General features: G+C 47.6%; 1 protein-coding gene across 1 annotated transcript in view; it reads left to right on the forward strand.

Annotated features, from left to right (window-relative positions):
• PARP2 (poly(ADP-ribose) polymerase 2) overlaps window positions 1-24,071 on the forward strand; it is a 179,912-nt gene extending 155,841 nt beyond the window's left edge. The window contains exons 14-19 of the mRNA XM_073554751.1: window positions 586-720; window positions 9,621-9,745; window positions 22,138-22,237; window positions 22,399-22,497; window positions 22,980-23,104; window positions 23,281-24,071. Of these exons, the coding sequence (XP_073410852.1) occupies window positions 586-720; window positions 9,621-9,745; window positions 22,138-22,237; window positions 22,399-22,497; window positions 22,980-23,104; window positions 23,281-23,440 (744 nt within the window). The 3' untranslated portion in view covers window positions 23,441-24,071. The remainder of the gene's footprint in view (window positions 1-585; window positions 721-9,620; window positions 9,746-22,137; window positions 22,238-22,398; window positions 22,498-22,979; window positions 23,105-23,280) is intronic.
• The last annotated feature ends 1,112 nt before the right edge of the window (window positions 24,072-25,183 follow it).

Consider the following 25,183-nt stretch of genomic DNA (forward strand, 5'->3'; position numbering starts at 1 on the left):
ACACTTAGTGTCGGCCTCCAGACGGCAGAAGCACACACCCACAGTCTCTGTGTCCCCCAATGAGCGTCTCGGAGAAAAGGATTTTACGGTGAGTACTCACAAAAATCCATGTTTCTCTGTAATTCTCTTGTGGTGCTGTTATGGGTGATCGATAAAGTCTTAGTTACCGTACTTACCAGTAACAGGATATTTTGGAACCAGTGTCAGGGTGAAATGTCCCCTCTCTGGAGAGGTCTTTATGGATTTTTATTTTTGTTTGACAATATGGAAAATAAAAAAAAAATCTAAATTTTATTTAAAATATTTGCTTTAAAGCCTGATTTAAGCATTCATTTTCTGGTGACATTTTCCCTTTTAATATTACCATAGTACTGGGGTCAGCAACCTGCATGAAGCCAGCTGTTGTGAAAGTACAGTTCCCAGGCTGCCCTGACAGTCTGCAACTGTCTGGCTGTCAGGGCAGCCGGGGATCTGTATGGTGTGCAGCATCTTGCGAACCACTGGCGGCACCTCAACAAGAACAGTAAAGTCATTTCAGCCTTGTCTGTTTGTCACTATAATAAAATACTATTTTTTTTCCTCCAGGCTTTAGGTGATATCCAGATTGCTGTGAAGTTAGCCAGTTTGGATCTCAAATCCCACGAACATCCGATTGACAGACAATACAGACAGCTACACTGTGTTTTGGATCCTTTAGACAAAAAGTCATCTGATTTTCAGGTAAAGGTTATGTAAAGAACACAAATGAAAAATTAATTTCACTTGTAAGATCTAATTTGTAATACTTAATGCATAAAGCCAATTATAATGCTGATTTTTTTTCATTATGCTATTAATAAATGTGCCTTGGTTAGAAAATGATTGTTTTTCTAATGAAAAGATGCACAATTGTCTAATATATTTAATCCCTTCCCAACATGCGCCGTACATATACTGCTCAGCGTCACAATCACGCGGCCGCACGCTGAGCACTGCAGCGATCAGGTGCGAGTGTCAGCTCTTTGTGTTTAACTCCTCTGATGCCACTGTCAGTAGTGACAGCGACATCGAGGAGAATCACGTCCTCATGGTTTCCATGCAGACCACCAGCTGCAAGATGGCGGTGAGGTCCTGCAGGATAGGTGGCTTCTGAGTGCCTGCTGAGTAGGCGTTGACATGCCTCCTTCCCTGCCTGTCAGATGCTGTTCTGATACTCTGCTGTGCAGAAGCATTTCAGAGTATCAGAACAGCGATCTGATGCTATACAGTGATGTCTCCCAGGATGGGACAATGTAAAAGAATAAAGTGTAAAAATATTATTTTTTTTTTTTAAATCCCCAAAAGAAAAAAACAAATATTCTTCCAATAAATTTATTTATGTAAATAATAATAAACAATAAAGGTACACATATTTGGTATCGCCTTGTCCATAACGACCTGCTCTATAAAACTCTCCCACTAGTTAACCCCTTCAGTGAACACCATCAAAAATAATAGAGGCAAAAAACAATGCTTTATCATACCGCCAAACAAAAAGTTCAACAAAACGCAATAATAAAAACTGATATGAATGAACATGGTACTGCTGAAAATGTCATCTTGTCCTGCAAAAAACAAGCCACCATACAGCTCCATCAGCAGAAAAATAAAAAAGCTATAGCTCTCATAATAAAGTGATGCAAAATAATTTTTTTCTATAAAATAGTATGTGTAAAAGCTCCAAAACATTAAAAATATATATAAATTAGGTATCATTGTAATTGTACTGACCCGAAGAATAAATCTGACTTCCAATTTTAGCACACGCAGAACGGTATGTAAAACTAGATGTGTATTTCCTGAAGGAAGTACAGATAGTGCTTTGAAATGGTGCCCGGGCTGCCCCTTTAAGAGAGACTTGCCTGCTGCCCCTGCAAGACTTTCAACTCAGGATCCGTTTTAACTGTGGGTGCCTCTCAGGGGCCACTTTGGCCTGTGGGGCCCCTCAGGGTCTGATTTGGTGGGTGGGGCCCCTCAGGATCCGATTCAGTGGCCTGGGCTCCTCAGGGCTTGAATTGGTGGGCGGGGCCCCTCAGGATCTGATTTAGTGGGCGGGGCCCCTCAGGATCTGATTTGGTGGGCGGGGCCCCTCAGGATCCGATTTGGTGGGCGGGGCCCCTCAGGGTCCGATTTTGTGGCCGGGGCCCCTCAGGATCTGATTTGGTGGGCGGGGCCCCTCAGGATCCGATTTGGTGGGCGGGGCCCCTCAGGGTCCGATTTTGTGGCCGGGGCCCCTCAGGGTCCGATTTTGTGGCTGGGGCCCCTCAGGGTCCGATTTTGTGGCTGGGGCCCCTCAGGGTCCGATTTTGTGGTTGGAGCCCCTCAGGGTCCGATTTTGTGGTTGGAGCCCCTCAGGGTCCAGTTTTCTGGCCGGGGCCCCTCAGGGTCCAGTTTTCTGGCCGGGGCCCCTCAGGGTCCGATTTAGTGGGTGGGGCCCCTCAGGGTCCGATTTAGTGGCCGGGGCCCCTCAGGGTCCAGTTTTGTGGCCGGGGCCCCTCAGGGTCCGATTTAGTGGGTGGGGCCCCTCGGGGTCCGATTTAGTGGGTGGGGCCCCTCAGGGTCCGATTTTGTGGCCGGGGCTCCTCAGGGTCCGATTTTGTGGCCGGGGCCCCTCAGGGTCCGATTTTGTGGGTGGGGCCCCTCAGGGTCCGATTTTGTGGGTGGGGCCCCTCAGGGTCCGATTTTGTGGGTGGGGCCCCTCAGGGTCCGACTTTGTGGCCGGGGCCCCTCAGGGTCCGATTTTGTGGCCGGGGCTCCTCAGGGTCCGATTTTGTGGGTGGGGCCCCTCAGGGTCCGATTTTGTGGGTGGGGCCCCTCAGGGTCCGATTTTGTGGGTGGGGCCCCTCAGGGTCCGACTTTGTGGCCGGGGCCCCTCAGGGTCCGATTTTGTGGCCGGGGCTCCTCAGGGTCCGATTTTGTGGCCGGGGCCCCTCAGGGTCCGATTTAGTGTGTGGGGCCCCTCAGGGTCCGATTTTGTGGGTGGGGCCCCTCAGGGTCCGATTTTGTGGGTGGGGCCCCTCAGGGTCCGATTTTGTGGGTGGGGCCCCTCAGGGTCCGATTTTGTGGGTGGGGCCCCTCAGGGTCCGATTTTGTGGGTGGGGCCCCTCGGTCCGATTTTGTGGCCAGGGCCCCTCAGGGTCCGATTTAGTGGGTGGGGCCCCTCAGGGTCCGATTTAGTGGGTGGGGCCCCTCAGGGTCCGATTTTGTGGCCGGGGCTCCTCAGGGTCCGATTTTGTGGCCGGGGCCCCTCAGGGTCCGATTTAGTGGGTGGGGCCCCTCAGGGTCCGATTTTGTGGGTGGGGCCCCTCAGGGTCCGATTTTGTGGGTGGGGCCCCTCAGGGTCCGATTTTGTGGGTGGGGCCCCTCAGGGTCCGATTTTGTGGGTGGGGCCCCTCAGGGTCCGATTTTGTGGGTGGGGCCCCTCAGGGTCCGATTTTGTGGGTGGGGCCCCTCAGGGTCCGATTTTGTGGGTGGGGCCCCTCAGGGTCCGATTTTGTGGGTGGGGCCCCTCAGGGTCCGATTTTGTGGGTGGGGCCCCTCGGTCCGATTTTGTGGCCGGGGCCCCTCAGGGTCCGATTTTGTGGTTGGGGCCCCTCGGGGTCTGATTTTGTGGTTGGGGCCACTCTGGGTCTAATTTGGTGGGTAGGGCCCTCCAGGGTCCGATTTGGTGGGCGGGACCACTCTAGTTCTGATTTGGTGGACAGTGCCCCTCAGGGTCCGATTTGGTGGGCGGGGCCACTCTGGGTCTAATTTGGTGGGCGGGGCCACTCTGGGTCTAATTTGGTGGGCGGGGCCCTTCAAGGTCCGATTTGGTGGGCAGGGCCACTCTGGGTCTGTTTTGGTGGGCGGGGCCACTCTGGGTCCAATTTGGTGGGCGGGGCCACACTGGGTCAGATTTGGTGGGCGGGGCCACTCTGGGTCCGATTTGGTGCGCGGGGCTTCTCTGGGTCCGATTTGGAGGCCAGGGTGGCTCAGCCTCCGATTTGTAGGCCATGGTCGATCAGCCTCCGATTTGGAGCCTGGGGTCACTCAGCTTTCGATTTGGCGCACCGGCCCTTTAAGACTCATTTTGGTGCGTCGGCCCTTTAAGAATCACTTAGGCGAGTCGGCCGTTTAAGAGCTAGTTTGGCGCACTGGGCTCATAGAAGCCGTCAATCAGACCTTGGGGATTGAGGATGATCCCACAGCGGCTACGGGGCATAAGGTGGCGTTTAAGCGAGTGAAGCAGCCGCACAGAATTTTTTCCTCTCACCCTGAGTTTGAGGGCATAATGCAGCGACACAGGGAACAACCAGACAGGCGTTTCTCGGGTCAAAAGGCACTCGAAACAAGGTGTCTATTTTCCCCGGACCTCCGTAAAAAATGGACATAATCTCCGACGGTGGATCCATCGGTGTCACGCCTAGCCACTATAACACTGTTTTCCGGGCCTAGCGTTTCCTCTATTAAGAATCCGACGGATCGCCTCATAGAGAGCTCAGTGTGCTCAGTATATGAGGCGTCAGGAGCAGCGCTCTCTCCCTCGTTCGCAGCAACTTGGGTAGCCAAGGCCATGATCTCATGGTCAGAATCATTAAACAAGGCCGCGCAGGAGCAAGAGCTACCTGCTGAAAGATCGGAAATCGCGAGTCAGATCGCAATGGCCGGAGATTACGTAATCAATACGTCTTTGGATGCGGCAACAGAAGAGCTGTATAGTTAAGGACATGGCATGGCCGTGGAATCTTGAAGTTGTATAAACTTATCTCCGACTCCACAGGAGGAAAGAGCGGTTATCTCCCTCAACAAAAGGTCAAACCACCTTTTCGCCACCCTTTTTAGGCACGTTTTCGGCCTTTCGAAACCCCGGGTGGACCACAGCGGCCAATTCTGCCGCTTCAGGCCGCCCCAACCAGGATAGGGGCGGCAGGTCTCAAAATAACCAACCCATTGGGGAGAATGCGAACTCAACAGCCAGATCGAGGGGATCCAGATCCCAAAGATCGTCAGCCAAATGACTCGAGGCGCTTGCCAGACGACACCAGCAAGGTGGGCGGCCGGCTACTCTGGTTTCGCCGCGTCTGGTTCAGTGTCACACACGACACATGGGTAAAGGAGTTGGTGGCCTCAGGTTACAAAATAGAATTTGTCAGATACCCTCAAAAATATTTTTTTCTTTCTCGTCTTCCCAGGGTGGATACTCAGGCAAGAGCTCTGTTGGAGTCATCGAATCGCTCCAGCGCAATGGGATCATTGTTCCCGTGCCAGAGCACGAAAGGACTCAGGGCTTCTATTCCAACCTGTTTGCGGTTCCCAAAAAGGACGGGTGTGTCAGACCGATTTAGACCTCAAACATCTGAACAAATTCATCAGGATCAGACATTTCCGGGTGGAGTCTTTCCGTTCAGTCATATCGGCCATGGAGCAGGGAGAATACTTGTCCTCGATCGGCATCCAGGACGCATATCTGCATAGTCCCATTTTTCCTCCTCATCAAATGTTACTGCATTTTGCCATCAACAGTTGACATTGTCAGTCCGTGGCGCTTCCTTTCGGGTTAGCCACAGCTCCCAGAGTGTTCACAAAGGTTATGGCAGTTGTCATGGCCATACTGCATTTTTGAGGCATAGTCGTCTTGCCTTACTTGGACGATCTATTGGTCATAGGCCCTTCAATACGGGCACGCGAGGAAAATGTGAGCATCACGCTAGATACTCTTTCCCGCTTAGGGTGGCTGGTCAATGCGAAGAAGTCATCCCTTGTGCCAGCTCAGAGGATCTCCTTCTTAGGAATGATCTTCGACACTTGCCGAGGGTTGGTAATTTTCCCGCAGGAAAAAGCCCTAGCTCTGCGGCAGGGAGTCCGGACTCTTAGCCAACCAGTCCCTCATACCATTCGTTTCAGGATGAGGATTCTAGGGAAAATGGTGGCAGCAATGGGAGCGGTACTGTTCGCCCAGTTCCATTTGCGCCCCCTGCAGTACGCCCTCTTGGCAGCCTGGGATAAGAATCCTTTCACGCTCGATCGGCGGTGCCGACTGTCCTCTCAAGTCAGGCAGTCGCTCGGATGGCGGATAACCAGTTCCTCTCTGACCCAGGGGAAATCCTTCCCCCCAGACCCGTTGGTGTTGGTGTTAACAACCATCGCCAGTCTCCTCGTCTGGGGAGCGGTGTTTCGCCACCATACAACCCAGGGACGGTGGGGCATGTTCTTCAGTGGGCCCTAGCAAACCACTCAGTGATTTCGGCAGTCCACATCCCGGGTGTGGAGAACTGGGCGGCAGACTTTCTCAGCCGGCGGGGTCTTGCGTCCGGAGAGTGGTCACTACATTCTGAAGTCTTCCAGCATATTTGTCAACTGTGGGGAACTCTGGATGTGGACCTGATGGCTTCCAGGGTGAACGCCAAGGTACCCACATATGTCGCTCGGGCCAGGGACCCGCAAGCGATCGCTGTGGAGGCGTATCCTCATTTCACATTAATGAGGATGTTGTCTTGCCTTCATTTGGTCCAGCACCGGTGCACCATATGGAAAAGGCTCTTCACACATTAGACCTGGTAAGAGCCCTCTGGAGGTACGTGTCGCGGACGGCGCCCTTATGTCAGACGGACACGCTGTTCCTGCTCCCTGAAGGGCGCAGGAAGGGACGTGCTGCCTCAAAATCGACCATAGCCAGATGGATTCGTTTGACTATTCAGGAGTCCTACCACATTAGAGGCACGCCGATCCCAGCAGGGATCAGAGCGCACTCTACTCGGGCAGTGGGCACCTCTTGGGCGCTTCTGCACCAGGCTTCGGCGGAACAGGTTTGCAAAGCAGCAACCTGGTCCAGCCCGCACACATTTGCCAGACATTATAATAGTCATACTCAGGTCTCAGCGGATGCGAGCTGGGGTAGAAAGATTCTCCAAGCAGCGGTGGCGCACCTTTAAACAAGAGGTGCATGTAGCTTGGATTGGTGATTGAATCTCCCACCCAGGGACTGCTTTAGGACGTTCCACAGTATCTGTGTCCCCCAATGAGGCGAAGGAGAAACATGGATTTTTGTGATAAACTCACCGTAAAATCCTTTTCTCTGAGACGCTCATTGGGGGACACAGCACCCATCCTATTAGCCAGTTGGCTCTGTTTTTGTTTAATTAATACGCATTTATGTGATATAAGGGTGGTCCTTTTCTGGACATGTTGCACCTGTATTAAGGCTGATTTTGTTGTCCTCCTACTACTTTGGCACCAAACTGAGTTCTGCCCGCAATAGGGGTGAGGGTGTATACGACGGAGGAGGAGCTAACCGCTTTTTTTTTCACTTAGGATTTAACGGTGAGTTTATCACAAAAATCCATGTTTTAGTGTGTGACAGCAGCCAATCATAAAAATCCGATATAAATTTGGTATCGCTGTAATCGCACCGACCGGAAAAATAAAGTAACATGGCACCCTCAAACAAGTGCAACAAAGTCTGCACTATAACATGGCGTTTCTTCCCTTCTGAGCTTTGCACTGTGCCTCAAAAGTAGTTTTCGACAACGTATGGGGAATCAGTAAACACAGGAGAAGTTGCACAACAAATTTTGGAGTCCATTTTCTCCTGTAACCCTTGTGAAAATACAAAATTTGGAGCTAAAAACTATTTTTGCAGGAAAAAAATGTGATTTTTTTTTTTTTTTTTTTTTTTTTTTGTGGCTCTAAGTTATAAACTTCTGTGAAGCACCTGTGGGTTCAAGGTGCTCAATACACATCTAGATAAGTTCCCTAATGTATCTAGTTTTCAAAATGGTGTCACTTGTTGGGAGTTTTCACTGTTTAGGGGCTCTGCAAACGTGACATGGCATCCACTAATTAATTATTCCAGCAAATGTTACATTCAAAAAAGTCAAGTGGCGCTGCTTACCCTCCAAGCCCTGACGTGTGCCAAACCGTTGTTTTCCTCCACATATTGGGTATCTGCATACTCAGGAGAAATTGTCAAACAAATTCTATGGAGCATTTTTTATGGTTACCCTTATGAAAATACAAGATTTGGAGCTTAAAAAAAAAGACTTATCTGGGAAAAATGTGATTTTTTTGGTTTGTTTGTTTTATTTCACAGCTTAAGATAATAAACTTCTGTGAAGCAGCTTGGGGTTCAAAGTGCTCAATACACATCTAGATAAGTTCCCTAATGGGTCTAGTTTCCAAAATGGGGTCACTTGTGGGGGGTTTCTACTGTTTAGGCACATCACGGGCTCTCCAAACATGACTTGGCATCCACTAATAATGCCAGCAAATTTTACATTCAAAAAGTCAAATGGCACTCCTTCCCTTCCGAGCCCTTCAGTGTGCCCAAGCAGTGCATTTTCACCACATATGGGGTATCGGCATGCTCAGGAGTAATTGCACAACAAATTGTGTGGTCCATTTTCTCCAGTTACCCTTGCAAAAGTAAAAAAAAAAAAAAAAAATTAGAAAGAAAATGGTTATTTTTTTCTTTCACATTTGAAGAATCTGAACCTGAGCAGCCGACACACTGAGAGCCTGGATAATGAGCTTTATTTCTTCTGGAAGTCTCTGGCTTTCAGACTTGGGAGCGCGGCTTCGGCCACTACTCAGTACATTGTGTGTGACAGCTGTAATAACGCCCCAGTACTGACTGATAGTCGGCGTAACATAGATTTACTGTTGAGAGCCATCTGTCGGTCAGTGCGGGAGCGTGGTTATAGCCGCCACTCACTGTGTACTGAGTGGTGACTGAAGCTGTGCCACCCATCCCTGCCAAGTGGAATAATTATCATCTGACTTTCAGAGCGTTGGGCCCACAGCGTTAGGACACTATTAACCTGCAGATCAATAGCGTTTTTTGACATAACAGGTTCCCTTTAAAATATGGTTATAATAAATATATATATATTCCGCTTATACTGCATGATCACAATATTGCAGTGTAATATTGAAAATAGCGTCATCCTGTGGATGCCACCCACAGCTTGGTCTTCACTGGAGGACCAAGATGGCAGTTATAGGGTCCTTCAGCAGGCCCTTAGCTGCCATGCCAAACAATTGGTTACACACAATTGCATTGTGTTATTTAAATGTTGCTGCCAGAGATTGTCAGGGCATTTAAGTAGTTACACAGACAGTCGGAGCTCACTCTAGCCGCTGTTGTTGCTGGTGGGTGCCTGCTTTGTAATGTATGGGGCATCTGCCTGTTATGGTGGAAGCTACATTTCTGATCCTATGCTAAACACTCGATGCAACCATATGTTGTAAATTTACGCTATGTGGGTATCATTGGGGTTAAGTGAGATTGTCAGAAGCTTTGCGGTCATCATACCAATTACATTGCTGGGTAAAACTTAAAAAAAATAACTTCATGGCTTCAAATAGATCTTCCATCCCTGTGAAAGTCATCTTATGTAAGTGAGGCTGCAAGTGTACGAAGGGTGGGACAACTCCTGGCGTCTCCATCGATCCTCATTGGTGGAGTATCCATTTTGGGGGCAGATGGTTATGGGTTGCTCTTTTATATTAGAACATCTCCTGAAGTTAATATAAATTCATATACTTATTGCACAATCACTTTAAGTGCCTGGTTCTTGCCAGCTATACTTAATGACTGATCTCTTCCATCTTTACTCATCCCACAGCTTATTGAACGCTACCTGCAAAGCACGCATGCACCAACCCACAGTGATTACACAATGACACTGCTGAATGTTTTCTGCATGCAGAAAGAGGGGAAAAGCAACTTTCGAGAAGATCTATCCAACAGGTCTGTTTTTTTACTAATAATTCACATACAGTAAGGCAGTTTAGGTTTATAATGATTTCTTTCTGCAAACTGTTTTCAATTTTTCCTTTAGTTTTTAATACAACTTCATTGATTAATCAAGGAACAAAGTTTTCCAACACCCATATCACCCAAGTGAAAAGTGACTGCCCTTTTATTTTGAAGGGAATCTATCATCAGAAAATTACTAATTGCTTAAGTCATATTTTGTCCATTTCTCTTTACATATCTCAATCTATATTAAAAATTAAAAATAGACGTGAAGAACTTTTGGGAGCTGGCCTCTTACCCAAGTATATGCGCTGCTGCAGGCCGTCTGTCAAATTATTCGCTCAAGCTCATAGGATTACCAGATTTGACCGAAGGAGGTAGGAGGGTACCATCTACTCTTCGGTCGTAAGGAACTGTCTAAAGCCACTTATAGTACATTTCTTAATTGTCTTTATTACGCCCCTGAAAGGCTAAAAAAGACTTGTGCATCATTAAGTAATTCATGTTTTCGGTTGAAGGCAGTGATAGGATCCTTTTTGCATTCAGTTTGGTTATGTCCAGGGCTTACCACTTTTTGGTTAGAAGTGCTCTATTACTGGATCTTTTTTCAGATTTGTATTTTTCCCTTCACCCATGACAGCACACCTGAGAGAGGGATCCGCCCAGCCAGGACAGGAAACCTTAAAAGGGCAGTACCTCTCCCCCGTTTCAGTTGGGTTTCCTGCCCTGAACGGGAACCCTCGCGCTGACTCGGGCGGGTTGTAGAGTTTATTTTTTTGTACTTGTGTGCCGGCCTTTAGTTGATGGAAGCGCTGTCCACAAGTCCAAGTGGGGCCTTGGAGTGCGTGCGGTGGCACAAACGTTATGGTATGCAGGTCTGAATGTGCCGAGACGCACTCCCTCCTCCATCTTCTGGCCGCAGTGTCCGTGGGGAGTCAGGCTTCCAGGGGCGCACTCCACTGGCGTCACAGGCAAGGCATGCTGGAAATGGGCGTGCCTAGTAACATTGGAGGGAGTGCACCGGAAGCAAGATGGCGACGTCCTGGGCGAGAATGCCGGCCGGGATGCATGGGCATTCAGCTCTTTCTGGAGGGAGGGGCATTTTTTCAGGACTGGTGGAGGGGAAACTGAGGAGAAGCGCTGTGGATCCCGCATAAAAAGAATGGATAACCACAAGAGAGGCGCTTATATCTAAAGCTCACTCCATCGTGGAGGACTTAAGAAGACAGCAGCAGCAGCCATTGCAGCATTCACCACTTCCAGTGCCTGTTCACCACCACTGGCATACTAAAGTGAGCAGCTGCTCGAGTGGCAGGTGTCCCAGTCAAAGGAGTGGAAGATCGCAATTCTGTCAGATAATACTCAGTTTCTTCCTGAAAATGATTGCAAACACAAATTCTTTGGTATTATTATCTTCATTTAACTTGTCTTAAATGAAAAAACACAAAAGAGAATGAAGCAAAACATTGATCATTTCACACAAAACTCCCAAAATGGGTCAGACAAAAGTATTGGCACCCTCAGCCTAATACTTGGCACAACCTTTGGCCAAAATAACTGCGACCAACCGCTTCCGGTAACCATCAATGAGTTTCTTACAATGCTCTGCTGGAATTTTAGACCATTCTTCTTTGGCAAACTGCTCCAGGTCCCTGATATTTGAAAGGTGCCTTCTCCAAACTGCCATTTTTTAGATCTCTCTACAGGTGTTCTATGGGATTCAGGTCTGGACTCATTGCTGGCCACCTTAGAAGTCTCCAGTGCTTTCCCTCAAACCATTTTCTAGTGCTTTTTGAAGTGTGTTTTGGGTCATTATCCTGCTGGAAGACCCATGACCTCTGAGGGAGACCCAGCTTTCTCACACTGGGCCCTACATGATGCTGCAAAATTTGTTGGTAGTCTTCAGACTTCATAATGCCATGCACACGGTCAAGCAGTCCAGTGCCAGAGGCAGCAAAGCAACCCCAAAACATCAGGGAACCTCCGCCATGTTTGACTGTAGGGACCGTGTTCTTTTCTTTGAATGCCTCTTTTTTTCTCCTGTAAACTCTATGTTGCTGCCTTTGCCCAAAAAGCTGTACTTTTGTCTCATCTGACCAGAGAACATTCTTCCAAAACGTTTTAGGCATTTTCAGGTAAGTTTTGGCAAACTCCAGCCTGGCTTTTTTATGTCTCGGTGTAAGAAGTGGGGTCTTCCTGGGTTTCCTACCATACTGTCCCTTTTCTTTCAGACGCCAACGGATAGTACGGGTTGACACTGTTGTACCCTCGGACTGCAGGGCAGCTTGAACGTGTTTGGATGTTAGTCGAGGTTCATTATCCAACATCCGCACAATCTTGCGTTGAAATCTCTTGTCAATTTTTCTTTTCCGTCCACATCTAGGGAGGTTAGCCACAGTGCCATGGGCTTTAAACTTCTTGATGACACTGCGCACGGTACACACAGCAACATTCTGGTCTTTGGAGATGGACTTGTAGCCTTGAGATTGCTCATGCTTCCTCACAATTTGGTTTCTCAAGTCCTCAGACAGTTCTTTGGTCTTCTTTCTTTTCTCCATGCTCAATGTGGTACACACAAGGACACAGGACAGAGGTTGAGTCAACTTTAATCCATGTCAACTGGCTGCAAGTGTGATTTAGTTATTGCCAACACCTGTTAGGTGCCACAGGTAAGTTACAGGTGCTGTTAATTACACAAATTAGAGAAGCATCACATGATTTTTCGAACAGTGCCAATACTTTTGTCCACCCTCTTTTTTATGTTTCGTGTGGAATTATGTCCAATCTGGCTTTAGGACAATTCTTTGTGTTTTTTCATTTAAGACAAATTAAATGAAGATAATAATACCAAAGAATTTGTGTTTGCAATCATTTTCAGGAAGAAACTGAGTATTATCTGACAGAATTGCAGGGGTGTCAATACTTTTGGCCACAACTGTATATATATATATTGTGGTGTAGTGACCACTGTGTCCGCTAGGGGGCGCTGTGTGGATGTCCGAGGAGAGAGGATGAATGGCAGAGTCATGAATGACCATTATGTATCTCAAGGTGGGTGGCCTTGAGATGGAGACTGATGTGTGCGTTGATCAGCAGTGATACTGCTGACGTGTTGTGTCAATGTGTCCGGGAGAAGTCTCCAGGTAACTGGGGAGACGGGCAGACCCAGTTACCTACAAACACACCCAGGGGGTGTGTTTAAGAACGCTATTCCAAAGTGTGTGTGAATGGTTCAAGGACCTGTGATGAGGTCATAGCCATGTGACCTGGTGGGCGTGGCTACGGACCTTATAAGGTAGCCAGGGTAGGTCACGTGGTGAATGCAGGGACCTGATTGGTCCGTTGTGAAAGGTCCCGCTAGGAGAGAGATGTGTCTCCTGGCTAACAGCATGTGGAATAGCTGTGTGTAATGGCTGCACGTGCCTGGTGATTCCCGGGAGGGAATGGATGTCTGCAGCATGGAGAAACAGCCATGAGGAATCCCGGACATGGGTGAGATAACTATGAGGCTGAAGAGCCTGTGTATACCAACCTGTGTGACCACAGGGAGGACAGAGAGAAGCTCTATCAAGGACGCTATGCTGATATGAACTTTGTTACTTGCTTTGGTTTATGCTGCATAAATAAACCGCATGGACTATAATGGTTTTATGGAAAACCCGTGCCGGATCTGGTTTTGTGGCGTCTAAGCAAGAATCCCCTATGTGAATGACAGCGCTACCTCACAATTGGTGGAGATGGCAAAGGGCAATATTGTAACCTTGTTGCTGGGAGCAACGGAAGAGAACTGCAAAATTCGGTGGCTAAGGGCAACGCTGAGCCAGGAGGGCTGACGGTTAACAAAGCCGTGTAATATGCTGACCGGCCACGTGTGTGAGCAGAGCCTGGGACGGCCTGCATTTGGGGAAGCCACTGTCCGGCTGTGGTTCTGGAACCGTGGGGCAGCCTAGTGAGTAAGGCACTGTCTGGATCGGTAAGCCCAGTGCGGCGGCTTCCCCAGGAGAAAGAGACTGGTGATTTCTAGGAGAAGAGGTACCCGAGGACCTGTGTGGCCGACACAGGTAACGGACAGGTGTTCGTGTGGTACTGACCTGGGTCATTGAGTAAGACTGTGTACCTGGAGGGTTAAGTGAGGAAAGGTCCTGGAGGGTCAGTGTTGTGAGATTCTAGGAGAAAGAATCAGATCCCGGGAGCACGTGGTATGACCTTGGACCTGGTGAGGCGCGAGTGTTGGGCAGTCTCAGGCGGAGACTGACGTCCTGAAGAGCACCCGCCGAGCCCCTGGACCTGGTGAGGCCGGTGTGTGGGGAGACCCTGGGAGGAGGGTCACTCCCTCAATCACACCCGGTGTGCCCTGTGTGTTGGACGGTCTCAGGCGGAGACGGAACGTCCTGAATAGCACACAGACAGGACACGTGAGTTTTGTGTGTTTTTTTTTCTTTTCTTCCAGCCTGCAGTGGCTCAGTGGGAGTGCAGATGGTGACAAGCAGCTTCCTGTAACTCGGCGGGGTTACGAAGGTGACACCAGCAGCTGTGTGTGAACGGCAGCCGGTGGTGTCGAAGATCGGTGACAGCAGGAGCTGTGGTGGTGCCAACAAGGATTTGTGTGGTATCGTAAGAGACATAAACTGTGTGGTGTGAACTGTGGTCTGAGAAGACCGGTATAAAGGACATGGGGAAGTCCCGAAAGGGGGCGGTGGCCGAAATCGGGGTGGTAGCCCAAAAGGGGGTGGAGTCCCAAATCGGGGTGGTAGCCCAAAAGGGGGTGGAGTCCCAAATTAGGATAGTAGCCCAAAAAGAGGTGGAGTCCCAGAAGTGGGCGGTGACCCAAATTGGGATGGTGGTCTAGAAAGGGGCCGGTGTGGCAAAAGAGGAATCGCAGTGTTCCTGTATGTTGTTTCCAGAATGTGGGATATTCTTTCCCGATGATGACTGGCCGCAAGTGTGTACTGTGATGCTGCATCGGGAAGGAATCTTGGGACGGTTGGACTCAGAGTCAGGTGACTCTGGTAGGAACTCCTCTCACTTTCTGTCTGACCAAGAAAATGGTCCAGGTTCGCTGTAAACATGGGGTCACGGTGAACTGTGCGGTAGACAGTAATGTTTGAGGGGATCAGAGGCAGGGAGTGCCAAGGTGGCAGTATGCCACCAGACTTAGTGTATGCCTTGGAGTGGGGCGGGGACTTTGTCAGGTTTGATGACATATCCCTGGAGGGTGGAGACGTTCCTACGGTTGGGCTAACCGATACTAAGACGGTGACCAGTGGCGTAACTACCGGGGTAGCAGCCGAAGCGGTTGCTTTGGGGCCCGGCCCACGTAGGGGCCCGGGTCCCCGGCTCCAATCGGCGCTACCCGGGTAGTGAAATTAACTACAACTCCTCCCCTAGCAATGCATGTCTCTTGCACTTGCAGCCACCAGCCGGTGCTTATTCCATCTTCAGATCTCCGGTGTTCTTCCTGCTTTCAGCGTCCGCTCATTACCTATGCACATAAGTAATGAGCGGCTCATTACATATGCGCATATGTAATGAGCGGCACCACGTGGATGCTGAAAGCAGGAAGAACACTGCTGAGATGAGAAGATGGAACAAGCATCGGCCAGGGGCTGCAAGAGACAGAGAGAGAGGTGACTGAGTATAACGGAGGGAGGCTGCTACCCGGTAAATATACACCATGTGGTGCTGGGTGCTATATACCATGTGGTGCTGGGCGCTATATACCATGTGGTGCTGGGCGCTATATACCATGTGGTGCTGGGCGCTATATACCATGTGGGGCTGGGCGCTATATACCATGTGGGGCTGGGCGCTATATACCATGTGGTGCTGGGCGCTATATACCATGTGGTGCTGGGCGCTATATACCATGTGGTGCTGGGCGCTATGTACCATGTGGTGCTGGGCGCTATGTACCATGTGGTGCTGGGAGCTATATACCATGTGGTGCTGGGTGCTATATACCATGTGGTGCTGGGCGCTATATATACCAGGTGGTGCTGGGCGCTATATATACCAGGTGGTGCTGGGTGCTATATACCATGTGGTGCTGGGTGCTATATACCATGTGGTGCTGGGTGCTATATACCATGTGGTGCTGAGTGCTATATACCATGTGGTGCTGGGCGCTATATACCAGGTGGTGCTGGGCGCTATATACCAGGTGGTGCTGGGCGCTATATACCAGGTGGTGCTGGGCGCTATATACCATGTGGTGCTGGGTGCTATATATACCATGTGGTGCTGGGCGCTATATATAGCATGTGGTGCTGAGTGCTATATACCATGTGGTGCTGGGCGCTATATACCATGTGGTGCTGGGCGCTATGTACCATGTGGTGCTGGGCGCTATGTACCATGTGGTGCTGGGAGCTATATACCATGTGGTGCTGGGTGCTATATACCATGTGGTGCTGGGCGCTATATATACCAGGTGGTGCTGGGCGCTATATATACCATGTGGTGCTGGGTGCTATATACCATGTGGTGCTGGGTGCTATATACCATGTGGTGCTGGGTGCTATATACCATGTGGTGCTGAGTGCTATATACCATGTGGTGCTGAGTGCTATATACCATGTGGTGCTGGGCGCTATATACCAGGTGGTGCTGGGCGCTATATACCAGGTGGTGCTGGGCGCTATATACCAGGTGGTGCTGGGCGCTATATACCAGGTGGTGCTGGGCGCTATATACCAGGTGGTGCTGGGTGCTATATACACCATGTGCTGCTGGGCGCTATATATAGCATGTGGTGCTGAGTGCTATATACCATGTGGTGCTGGGTGCTATATACCATGTGCTGGGGGCTATATACCAGGTGGTGCTGGGCGCTATATACCAGGTGGTGCTGGGCGCTATATACCAGGTGGTGCTGGGCGCTATATACCAGGTGGTGCTGGGCGCTATATACCAGGTGGTGCTGGGCGCTATATACCATGTCTTGCTGGGTGCTATATATCATGTGGTGCTGGGTGCTGTATACCATGTGTGGCTGGGCTATATACCATGTGGTGCTGGGTCAGCAACTTAAAATATAAAATTATCAATGCTTAACTAATTTGATTGTATTGACTGAGTTAAAGGGGACAAAAACTGAACTTGGAAATTATAGGCCAGTAAGTTTAACCTCAACTGTGGGTAAAATCCTGGAGGGTTTTCTAAGAGATACTATACTGGAGTATCTGGAGAAGAATAACCTTATGACCCAATATCAACATGGGTTTACAAGGGACCGTTCCTGTCAGACTAATCTGATAAGCTTTTATGAAGGGGTAAGTTCCGGACTGGACCAAGGGAATGCAGTGGACGTGGTGTACATGGACTTTTCAAAAGCTTTGGATACGGTGCCACACAAAAGGTTGATACATAAAATGAGAACAATGGGGATAGGGGAAAATATGTGTAGGTGGGTTAAGAGCTGGCTCAGGGATAGGAAACAAAGGGTGGTTATTAATGGAGCACACTCTGACTGGGTCACAGTTAGCAGTGGGGTACCACAGGGGTCAGTTTTGGGCCCGCTTCTTTTTAACATATTTATTAATGACCTTGTAGGGGGCATAGAGAGTAGAATTTCAATATTTGCAGATGACACTAAACTCTGCAGGGTAATCAATACAGAGGAGGACAATTTTATATTACAGGAGGATTTATGTAAACTAGAAGCTTGGGCTGATAAATGGCAAATGAGCTTTAATGGGGATAAATGTAAGGTCATGCACTTGGGTAGAACGAACAAGATGTATAATTATGTGCTTAATTGTAAAACACTGGGCAAAACTGTCATTGAAAAAGACCTGGGTGTATGGGTGGACGACAAACTCACATTTAGCGGCCAGTGTCAGGCAGCTGCTGCAAAGGCAAATAAAATAATGGGATGCATTAAAAGAGGCATAGATGCTCACGAGGAGAACATAATTGTACCTCTATATAAGTCACTAGTGCGACCACACTTAGAATATTGTGTACAGTTCTGGTCTCCGGTGTATAAGAAAGACATAGCTGAACTGGAGCGGGTGCAGAGAAGAGCGACCATGGTTATTAGGGAACTAGGGGGTCTGCAATACCAAGACAGGTTATTACACTTGGGGTTATTTAGTTTGGAGAATCGAAGGCTTAGGGGTGATCTTATTACAATGTATAAATATATGCGTGGACAATACCAAGACCTTTCTAATGATCTTTTTACTCTTAGACCTATGACGGGGACAAGGGGGCATCCTCTACGTCTGGAGGAAAGAAGGTTTAAGCATACTCACAGACGCGGATTCTTTACTGTAAGAGCAGTGAGACTATGGAACTCTCTGCCATATGATGTTGTAATGAGTGATTCCCTACTAAAATTTAAGAAGGGACTGGATGCCTTTCTTGGAAAGTATAATATTACAGGGTATATACACTAGTTACCTTAATATTGCGTTGATCCAGGGAGCTAGTCTGATTGCCGTATGTGGAGTCGGGAAGGAATTTTTTTCCCCAATGTGAAGCTTACTGTTGCCACATGGGTTTTTTTTTGCCTTCCTCTGGATCAACATGTTAGGGCAAGTTAGGATAGGATATGGGTTGAACTAGATGGACTTAAAGTCTCCCTTCAACCTTAATAACTATGTTACTATGTTACAGGATTAGGAATAATTGTGTTACATTATTTCTAATTCTGTTACTTAATGTGACTCTAGTATGCATTAACAGTAAGGGGGGGTGTCTTGAAGGGGGTGTGGTTTTGAGGGGGTGTGTCTTTAAGGGGGCCCCATTTAAAAGTTTGCTATGGGGCCCAATCAGTTCTAGTTACGCCCCTGACGGTGATGGCTCCTGACCTGGAGAGGTCAGAGGTAGAAGTGACAAGGGAAAAGGGGTACGTCGGCCCAACGGACGGACCTGACATCTCGTGACAGGACTGACGTTGACCTGGTCGAGAAGACAGCTGGAGTATTCGCACAGTTAAGGGGTAACTGGAGAGGTTGCTCGACAGGTCTAGGTGACTCAGACTCTGGGGGTGACTGTGGCTCAGAGAGACAGGGAGCACAGACTAGAGGAGCTAGAAAAAGAAGTCTCTGAGATCAAAGGTCACATGGTAACGTGGCAAGGACTGAATAAGGCCCTCAGAGAAGAGGTAGAAGAACATGTTAAACGAGAAAGAGTCTTGAGACAAACAGCCGAGCACAGGGTCGAGGCGCTCGAGAAAGAAGTCTTGGAGCTCGGAGGTCTCCTGTCCACCTGGCAAAGTGTAAACAAGACCCTTAGGGAAGAGATGGAAGAACTCAAAGAAACTGTAAGAGATCTTCGGCAGGAGAGGAAGTTGGACAAAGACTTACCGTGGGTGAGTGCGAGTGACAACAAGACGGAACTGCCAGAACCAATCGTGGCAAAGAGTCATGAAGAGGTAAACTCTTGTGAAGTGTGTGAACTAAGGACTGAAGAAGACAGTCACCCGGCCGGGTCAACTGTAGTGGGGGAAGTGTCCGTGGTAAAGCCAGAGTCTTCTGTCCAGGAAGAGAGCAAGACCACGACCTTCAAATCTGTAATCGAGGTACCCGAAGACATGCAAGAAGCCTGTGCGGAGGAAGGTGTACATGAGGCTTTCAAAGTGGCGGTCAAGGCGTGTAAGGTGCACTGGGCACCTGAGACTCGGTAGTTGGTGATAATATCAGCCAGGGAAGATACAGCAAACCGTGTAGCTGTCCTGAAAGAGATGCATTTACAATGTCTCCACACCAAACAGCTGGTGAGGCGGAGTAATATGAAAGCTGCTCGACGCCTAGAGTTAGCGAAGGAGGCGATGGATCGGCTGGGTTTGCGGAAAGATGTGGTTCCGGTACCCAAAGCTCTGATTGGGAGAATCGTTGGAAGACTCGGCAAGGTAATGCAAGACCTTGTCAATATCTCCTGTGTGGTGAGGGTGAGGATCCCTCCTGATGATGAAGACCAGGTATCCAGTGAAGTGGGTAGGATTCCCATCATGGTGGTTGGCTCCGTGGAGAGCCTGAGAGACTTTCGGATGCTCGTGGAGTATCGAGTGGGGTACCTGCAAGAGATTGAGCAGTTGAGGCGGGACCGTCGGCGAATCAATAAAGAGGCACAGAACACCAGGTGGCAGCTGCCTTCAACCCAAGATGTAAGGACCCGAAGGGTTCCTCCAAGAAGTGACATGGCAGATGGCCGAAGAATGTCAGCAAGTGGTAGTTCGACTGGCAGGATGATGTTGAGAGACTGTAGTTCCTGTGAGACGATGAATGAGTCAGACTCAGGCAAGACAGTAGGCTTAACTAAGACGTATGACCGTACTGACCGGGGGAGCTGTTCGAGGAACGCAACAAACAGAGAAAGGTCAGGTGACGAAGCGCACTGTAGGAAGGTGGTGACTAAACAGTGTCTGATGACGCAGACAGACTGTGACTGGAGGGCCAAGGATCAAGGCCAATGTTCTGACCGCTGGGGGCGGGGGAGGCCTAACTTAGAGATGAAGCCGGATGACAGATAGAGACGGTTCTCTCGACCTGTGAGGCAAGGTGTAGTGAGTGCCCGGTCTCGAGATCCTGGGGTTATGCTGTGTGTTCAACCACACAGGTTTGAACAGAGGGGGGAGGTATGTGGTTTAGTGACCACTGTGTCCGCTAGGGGGCGCTGTGTGGATGTCCGAGGAGAGAGGATGAATGGCAGAGTCATGAATGACCATTATGTATCTCAAGGTGGGTGGCCTTGAGATGGAGACTGATGTGTGCGTTGATCAGCAGTGAAACTGCTGACGTGTTGTGTCAATGTGTCCGGGAGAAGTCTCCAGGTAACTGGGGAGACTGGTGGACCCAGTTACCTACAAACCCACCCAGGGGGTGTGTTTAAGAACGCTATTCCAAAGTGTGTGAATGGTTCAAGGACCTGTGATGAGGTCATAGCCATGTGACCCGTTGGGCATGGCTACGGACCATATAAGGTGGCCAGGGTAGGTCACATGTGGTGAATGCAGGGATCTGGTTGGTCCGTTGTGAAAGGTCCCGCTGGGAGATGTGTCTCCTGGCTAACAGCATGTGGAGTGGCTGTGTGTACTGGCTGCACGTGCCTGGTGATTCCCGGGAGGGAATGGATGTCTGCAGCATGGAGAACAGCCATGAGGAAACCCGGATGTGGGTGAGATAACTATGAGGCTGAAGAGCCTGTGTATGCCAACCTGTGTGACCACAGGGAGGACAGAGAGAAGCTCTGTCAAGGACGCTATGCTGATATGAACTTTATGTTGCTTGCTTTGGTTTATGCTGCATAAATAAACCACATGGACTATAATGGTTTTATGGAAAACCCGTGCCAGATCTGGTTTTGTGGCGGCTAAGCGAGAATCCCCTATGTGAATGACAGCGCTACCTCACAATATATATATAATTATATACTTAAGTAAGTGGTAAATCTAAATTTAATGTAAACAAAAGGAACAAATTTGAGGGGTAAGACTTCCAATTTGCAAAGTTCATTTTTCCTTGGCACCCTAACATACGCATTACCAAGACTAAGAGCTCATCTGGAAGTAAGTTAATGGAGGACATAATCAGACCTGTTTATCCAAAAAATTAAAAAAAAAGTTAATCCCAACATACAAAGCCAAATTGGACAACCCCTTTAACTTTCATTCTATTTAGCTCATTTTACTATAATGATTATACAGCAATTGCACATTTTCAAGGTCAGTCCACCAGCCTCATCATGTCTAAAATATACTTAAAATATGAAATTTCTATTTTATTTTAATTTTATTACCTGATGAATCTGATTTAAGATGAGATTTACATTTTGGAGACTATGTGTATGAAAGTGGTGTTAGGCATTCATTACCTACAATATGACAACAGAGAACAGAAGATGACTCTTAAAGGGTGGCTTCAGTGCTGTTTGGTGGCACAATCCTGTCACCTGAGCAGGATTAATAATAAGAATCTTTTTATTTATATAGTGGCAACATATTCCGCAGCGCTTTACAGTTTGCACACATTATCATCGCTGTCTCCGATGATAAATCCCCTATCAGTATGTCTTTGAAGTGTGGGAGGAAACCGGAGAACCTGGATGAAACCCACGCAAACACATACAAACTCCTTGCAGATGTTTTCCTTGGTGGGATTTGAACCCAGGACTCCAGCTCTGCAAGGCTGCAGTGCTAACCACTGAGCCATCATGCTGGATTAGAGCAAACAGGAAGCCTATTCTGAAAGGCTCCTGGTCATAAATGATTTAAAAAGACTTCTGTATCCACTGGATCTAGGCAATAGATCCCCAGGAACTGACTCTTGCTGGGTTAAATTATAAAAAAAAAAAAAAATGGTTGGCACCTAAAACCAGTAATTGGAGTTGGCCTTTACATTTGACGAAATGTAAATATAACCTGCTGCTTTTTTCTGCAGAATGCTGTTGTGGCATGGATCTCGTATGTCTAACTGGGTTGGCATACTTAGCCAAGGCCTGCGTGTGGCTCCTAAAGAAGCTCCAGTAACTGGATACATGGTTAGTGCATTATTGCGGTTCTCTGGTGTCATGATCGCTGTAGCTGCTTCTTCACCAGGTTGTCGGGTTGTATCACTTTGAATGCAGCCGTCACTTTTTCGAAGATTTAGGCTACACTCGCATATCTGTATAGCTTAATCCAGAACCTTTTTTCTCCCTAGTTTGGAAAAGGAATATATTTTGCCGATGTCTCCTCAAAGAGTGCAAATTATTGCTTTACAACCCGAGATAAGAATGTTGGAATTATTCTGCTGTCTGAGGTAATGCCAGCTAATATGTTGACTACTTGAGTGTATAGTTGTATAGTCCAGGTATAGTGTCCTCTGCATTTGGAATTAATTCATTATTGCTCCAAGCCCTTTAAGTTCTACGTCATCATGAGTAATCGAGAATTGTCATAAATGAGAAATTTCTCCTTATACCAATGTATGACTTGCGGCAGCTTATCAATGTCGCACTCATGCTTGAACTTCCCTTCTGACACATTCCCATACACCTTCCATAGAGAAGTAACAGGTCACACAGAAGTTGCTTCCAGCGCATGACATGTTGTATTCTGTAGCTGCTAATTCTTCTACCAATGCGTTTGAGCACTTAACAAATAACCTTGCTGATGGCATTTTCGACTTGTCCGTCTGAGATCTTCATTTCAGTTGTAACTGTTGCATAAAAAATCTCTATAAGTAAGTTGATCATCAACAGCTCTTTGTGATTAGTTTTTGATTATGTTTCTGTCTGTCAGGTTGCACTCGGTAAGTGTAATGAACTTCTTGCTGCGGATTATGATGCTCAGAAAAAGCTGAAAGGCAAACACAGCACCAAAGGCCTAGGTCGTAGCGTTCCTGACCCCAAAAAGAGCATTAATCAGTAAGTTAATTACATGAGAGTCATCTATAGTGTCATATCAGCCATATGTTTCTGTAAACCCGGCCACCTCATGTTTGCATATATACTGGTGCATATCTTTAGTTCATTTCAGCTGTAGTTTCTTTAATTTGTTGACTACTTTTTTTGTTCTTTTCTATTTCTCCGCTTTTTTACAGTAACGGCGCTGTGGTTCCTTTTGGACCTCTCATAGACACAGAACTAAAGAATAATGATGGCTACACCCTAAATTACAATGAGTACATTGTGTATGACAGCAGTCAGGTCCAGATGAAATATTTGCTGCAAGTCCAGTTTAACTATGAATCACTGTGGTAACTGTAATGCTTGGCATTTCTGGCCATAGCTGGATTCATGCATGTGCCTGATGTATGAGATGGCACATGCTTAGTAGGCAAAGTAGAATATAGAGTGAATGTTTTCTTTGTAGCATACTACACCAGTTTTTATAAATCAGCACTATCTTGTAATCATGAATCTTAGAGGGATTATCCACTACTTAGATATAAATGACAGTAATCCACACAGACGTAAACCATATTAGGAAACCAGACTAGCACAATTCTATATTCAGTATGTAGTGGCTCTTAATGAGTGAATAGAGAAGCTGAGCTGCTTCTTCAAAAACAGCCACTCACCCAATGTATAGAGGTGAGAGAGCGTGATTCCTCATATTTTCACATCCACCTGTAAACAGGTGATTTTGGGGGTGCCCCACCAATCTGATATATAGGTGGTTAGTATCCAAGTAGTGGTCCACCTCTTCAATGTTCTACTGTTGAATGTATAACTAAAAACCGATATTAATCGTACTTCTAGATGAATCATATCGACTCTTAATGATTTTGTTTCGGAAATGTTGATTTTAGGTCTTCTACATTAGTAATAAACGTTTGATGTCTTCTTAAAGGTGTTACTGTATTATAAAATAAAAACCATTAAAGCTTAACATATTGTCTGTTTCTTTTGATCCTTTTCTATTATTTAATAAACTAGGAGTTGAAAAAAGGCTTCCATGTTTGTTTCCCTCCTACATACAGACGTTAGATCACAGCTGCCCATGGCTGGAACCTTCCAACACTGCTCATTTTGCAGCATTGACTGATCGCTGTGTGTTCAGTTACTGAAATCCCCAGTGACCAGTCATATGTCGGAAGTTATCATTTAGCAGTGTAAAGAGGGGGCAACATGGTGGCTCAGTGGCAGGGGCGGACACTGACAGCTTAGGGCCCCTCTGCAAGAAATGTGTCTGGGCCCCCCTCCTCTTATGGCGTCAAAGCTACGTGTGTGCATATGTATATTTATATATACTGTATATTATATAGCCACACACACATACATATTACAGTCTCCTTTATTATGTATATTGCTGTCCCTTACACAGTGCCCTCTCGTTATGTACAGTACCGTCCCTTAGATATTGAATTATATAGAGCCCTGTTTTTTATTACATACCGTCCAGTCTTGTTAGCTGTATAATGCGATGATGGCTGATGAAGCAAGGGAAAGCTTCCTTTCTAATGGAGGAGCTGATGGACTGGTAGTTTGGTCACCGGCTACATGATCAGCAGTCATTTTATATCTAAAAAGAGAGGGGACTATGTAATAAAAGAGGGCACTGAAAATAACAAAATTAACAAGAATACACTATCTAAGAGACAGCACTATACATAACAGCAGAGGAAGCTATATAATAAGGGACGGCACCATATATAACTAGAGAGGATGGTACGTAATAAGGGACGTGTTCTACATAGTAAAAGAGGAAACTATGTAACTAAGGATGGTGTTATACAGAATTAGTGAGTACACTATATACTAAGGGACTGTGTTAGACATAATAAGCGATAATGTCTTCCTCCACGTCTCCCTGTTCCTAAGGCCATTATAAGTCTCCCTCCCATCCCAATCCCCCACACACCTCATTGTCCTCCTCCCCTCGCATCCCTTTATTGTCCTCTCCCCCACCCCATCATTGCCCTCTTCACCACCTCCATCATTTTCTTCTCCCCACCACTATCTTTGCGTTCTCCCCCACCACTCCCATCATTGCCCATTCCA

This window comes from Dendrobates tinctorius, unplaced genomic scaffold, assembly GCF_039654945.1.
Source record: "Dendrobates tinctorius isolate UK_male_01 unplaced genomic scaffold, ASM3965494v1 ptg000213l, whole genome shotgun sequence".
Classification (NCBI taxonomy): Eukaryota; Metazoa; Chordata; class Amphibia; order Anura; family Dendrobatidae; genus Dendrobates; species Dendrobates tinctorius.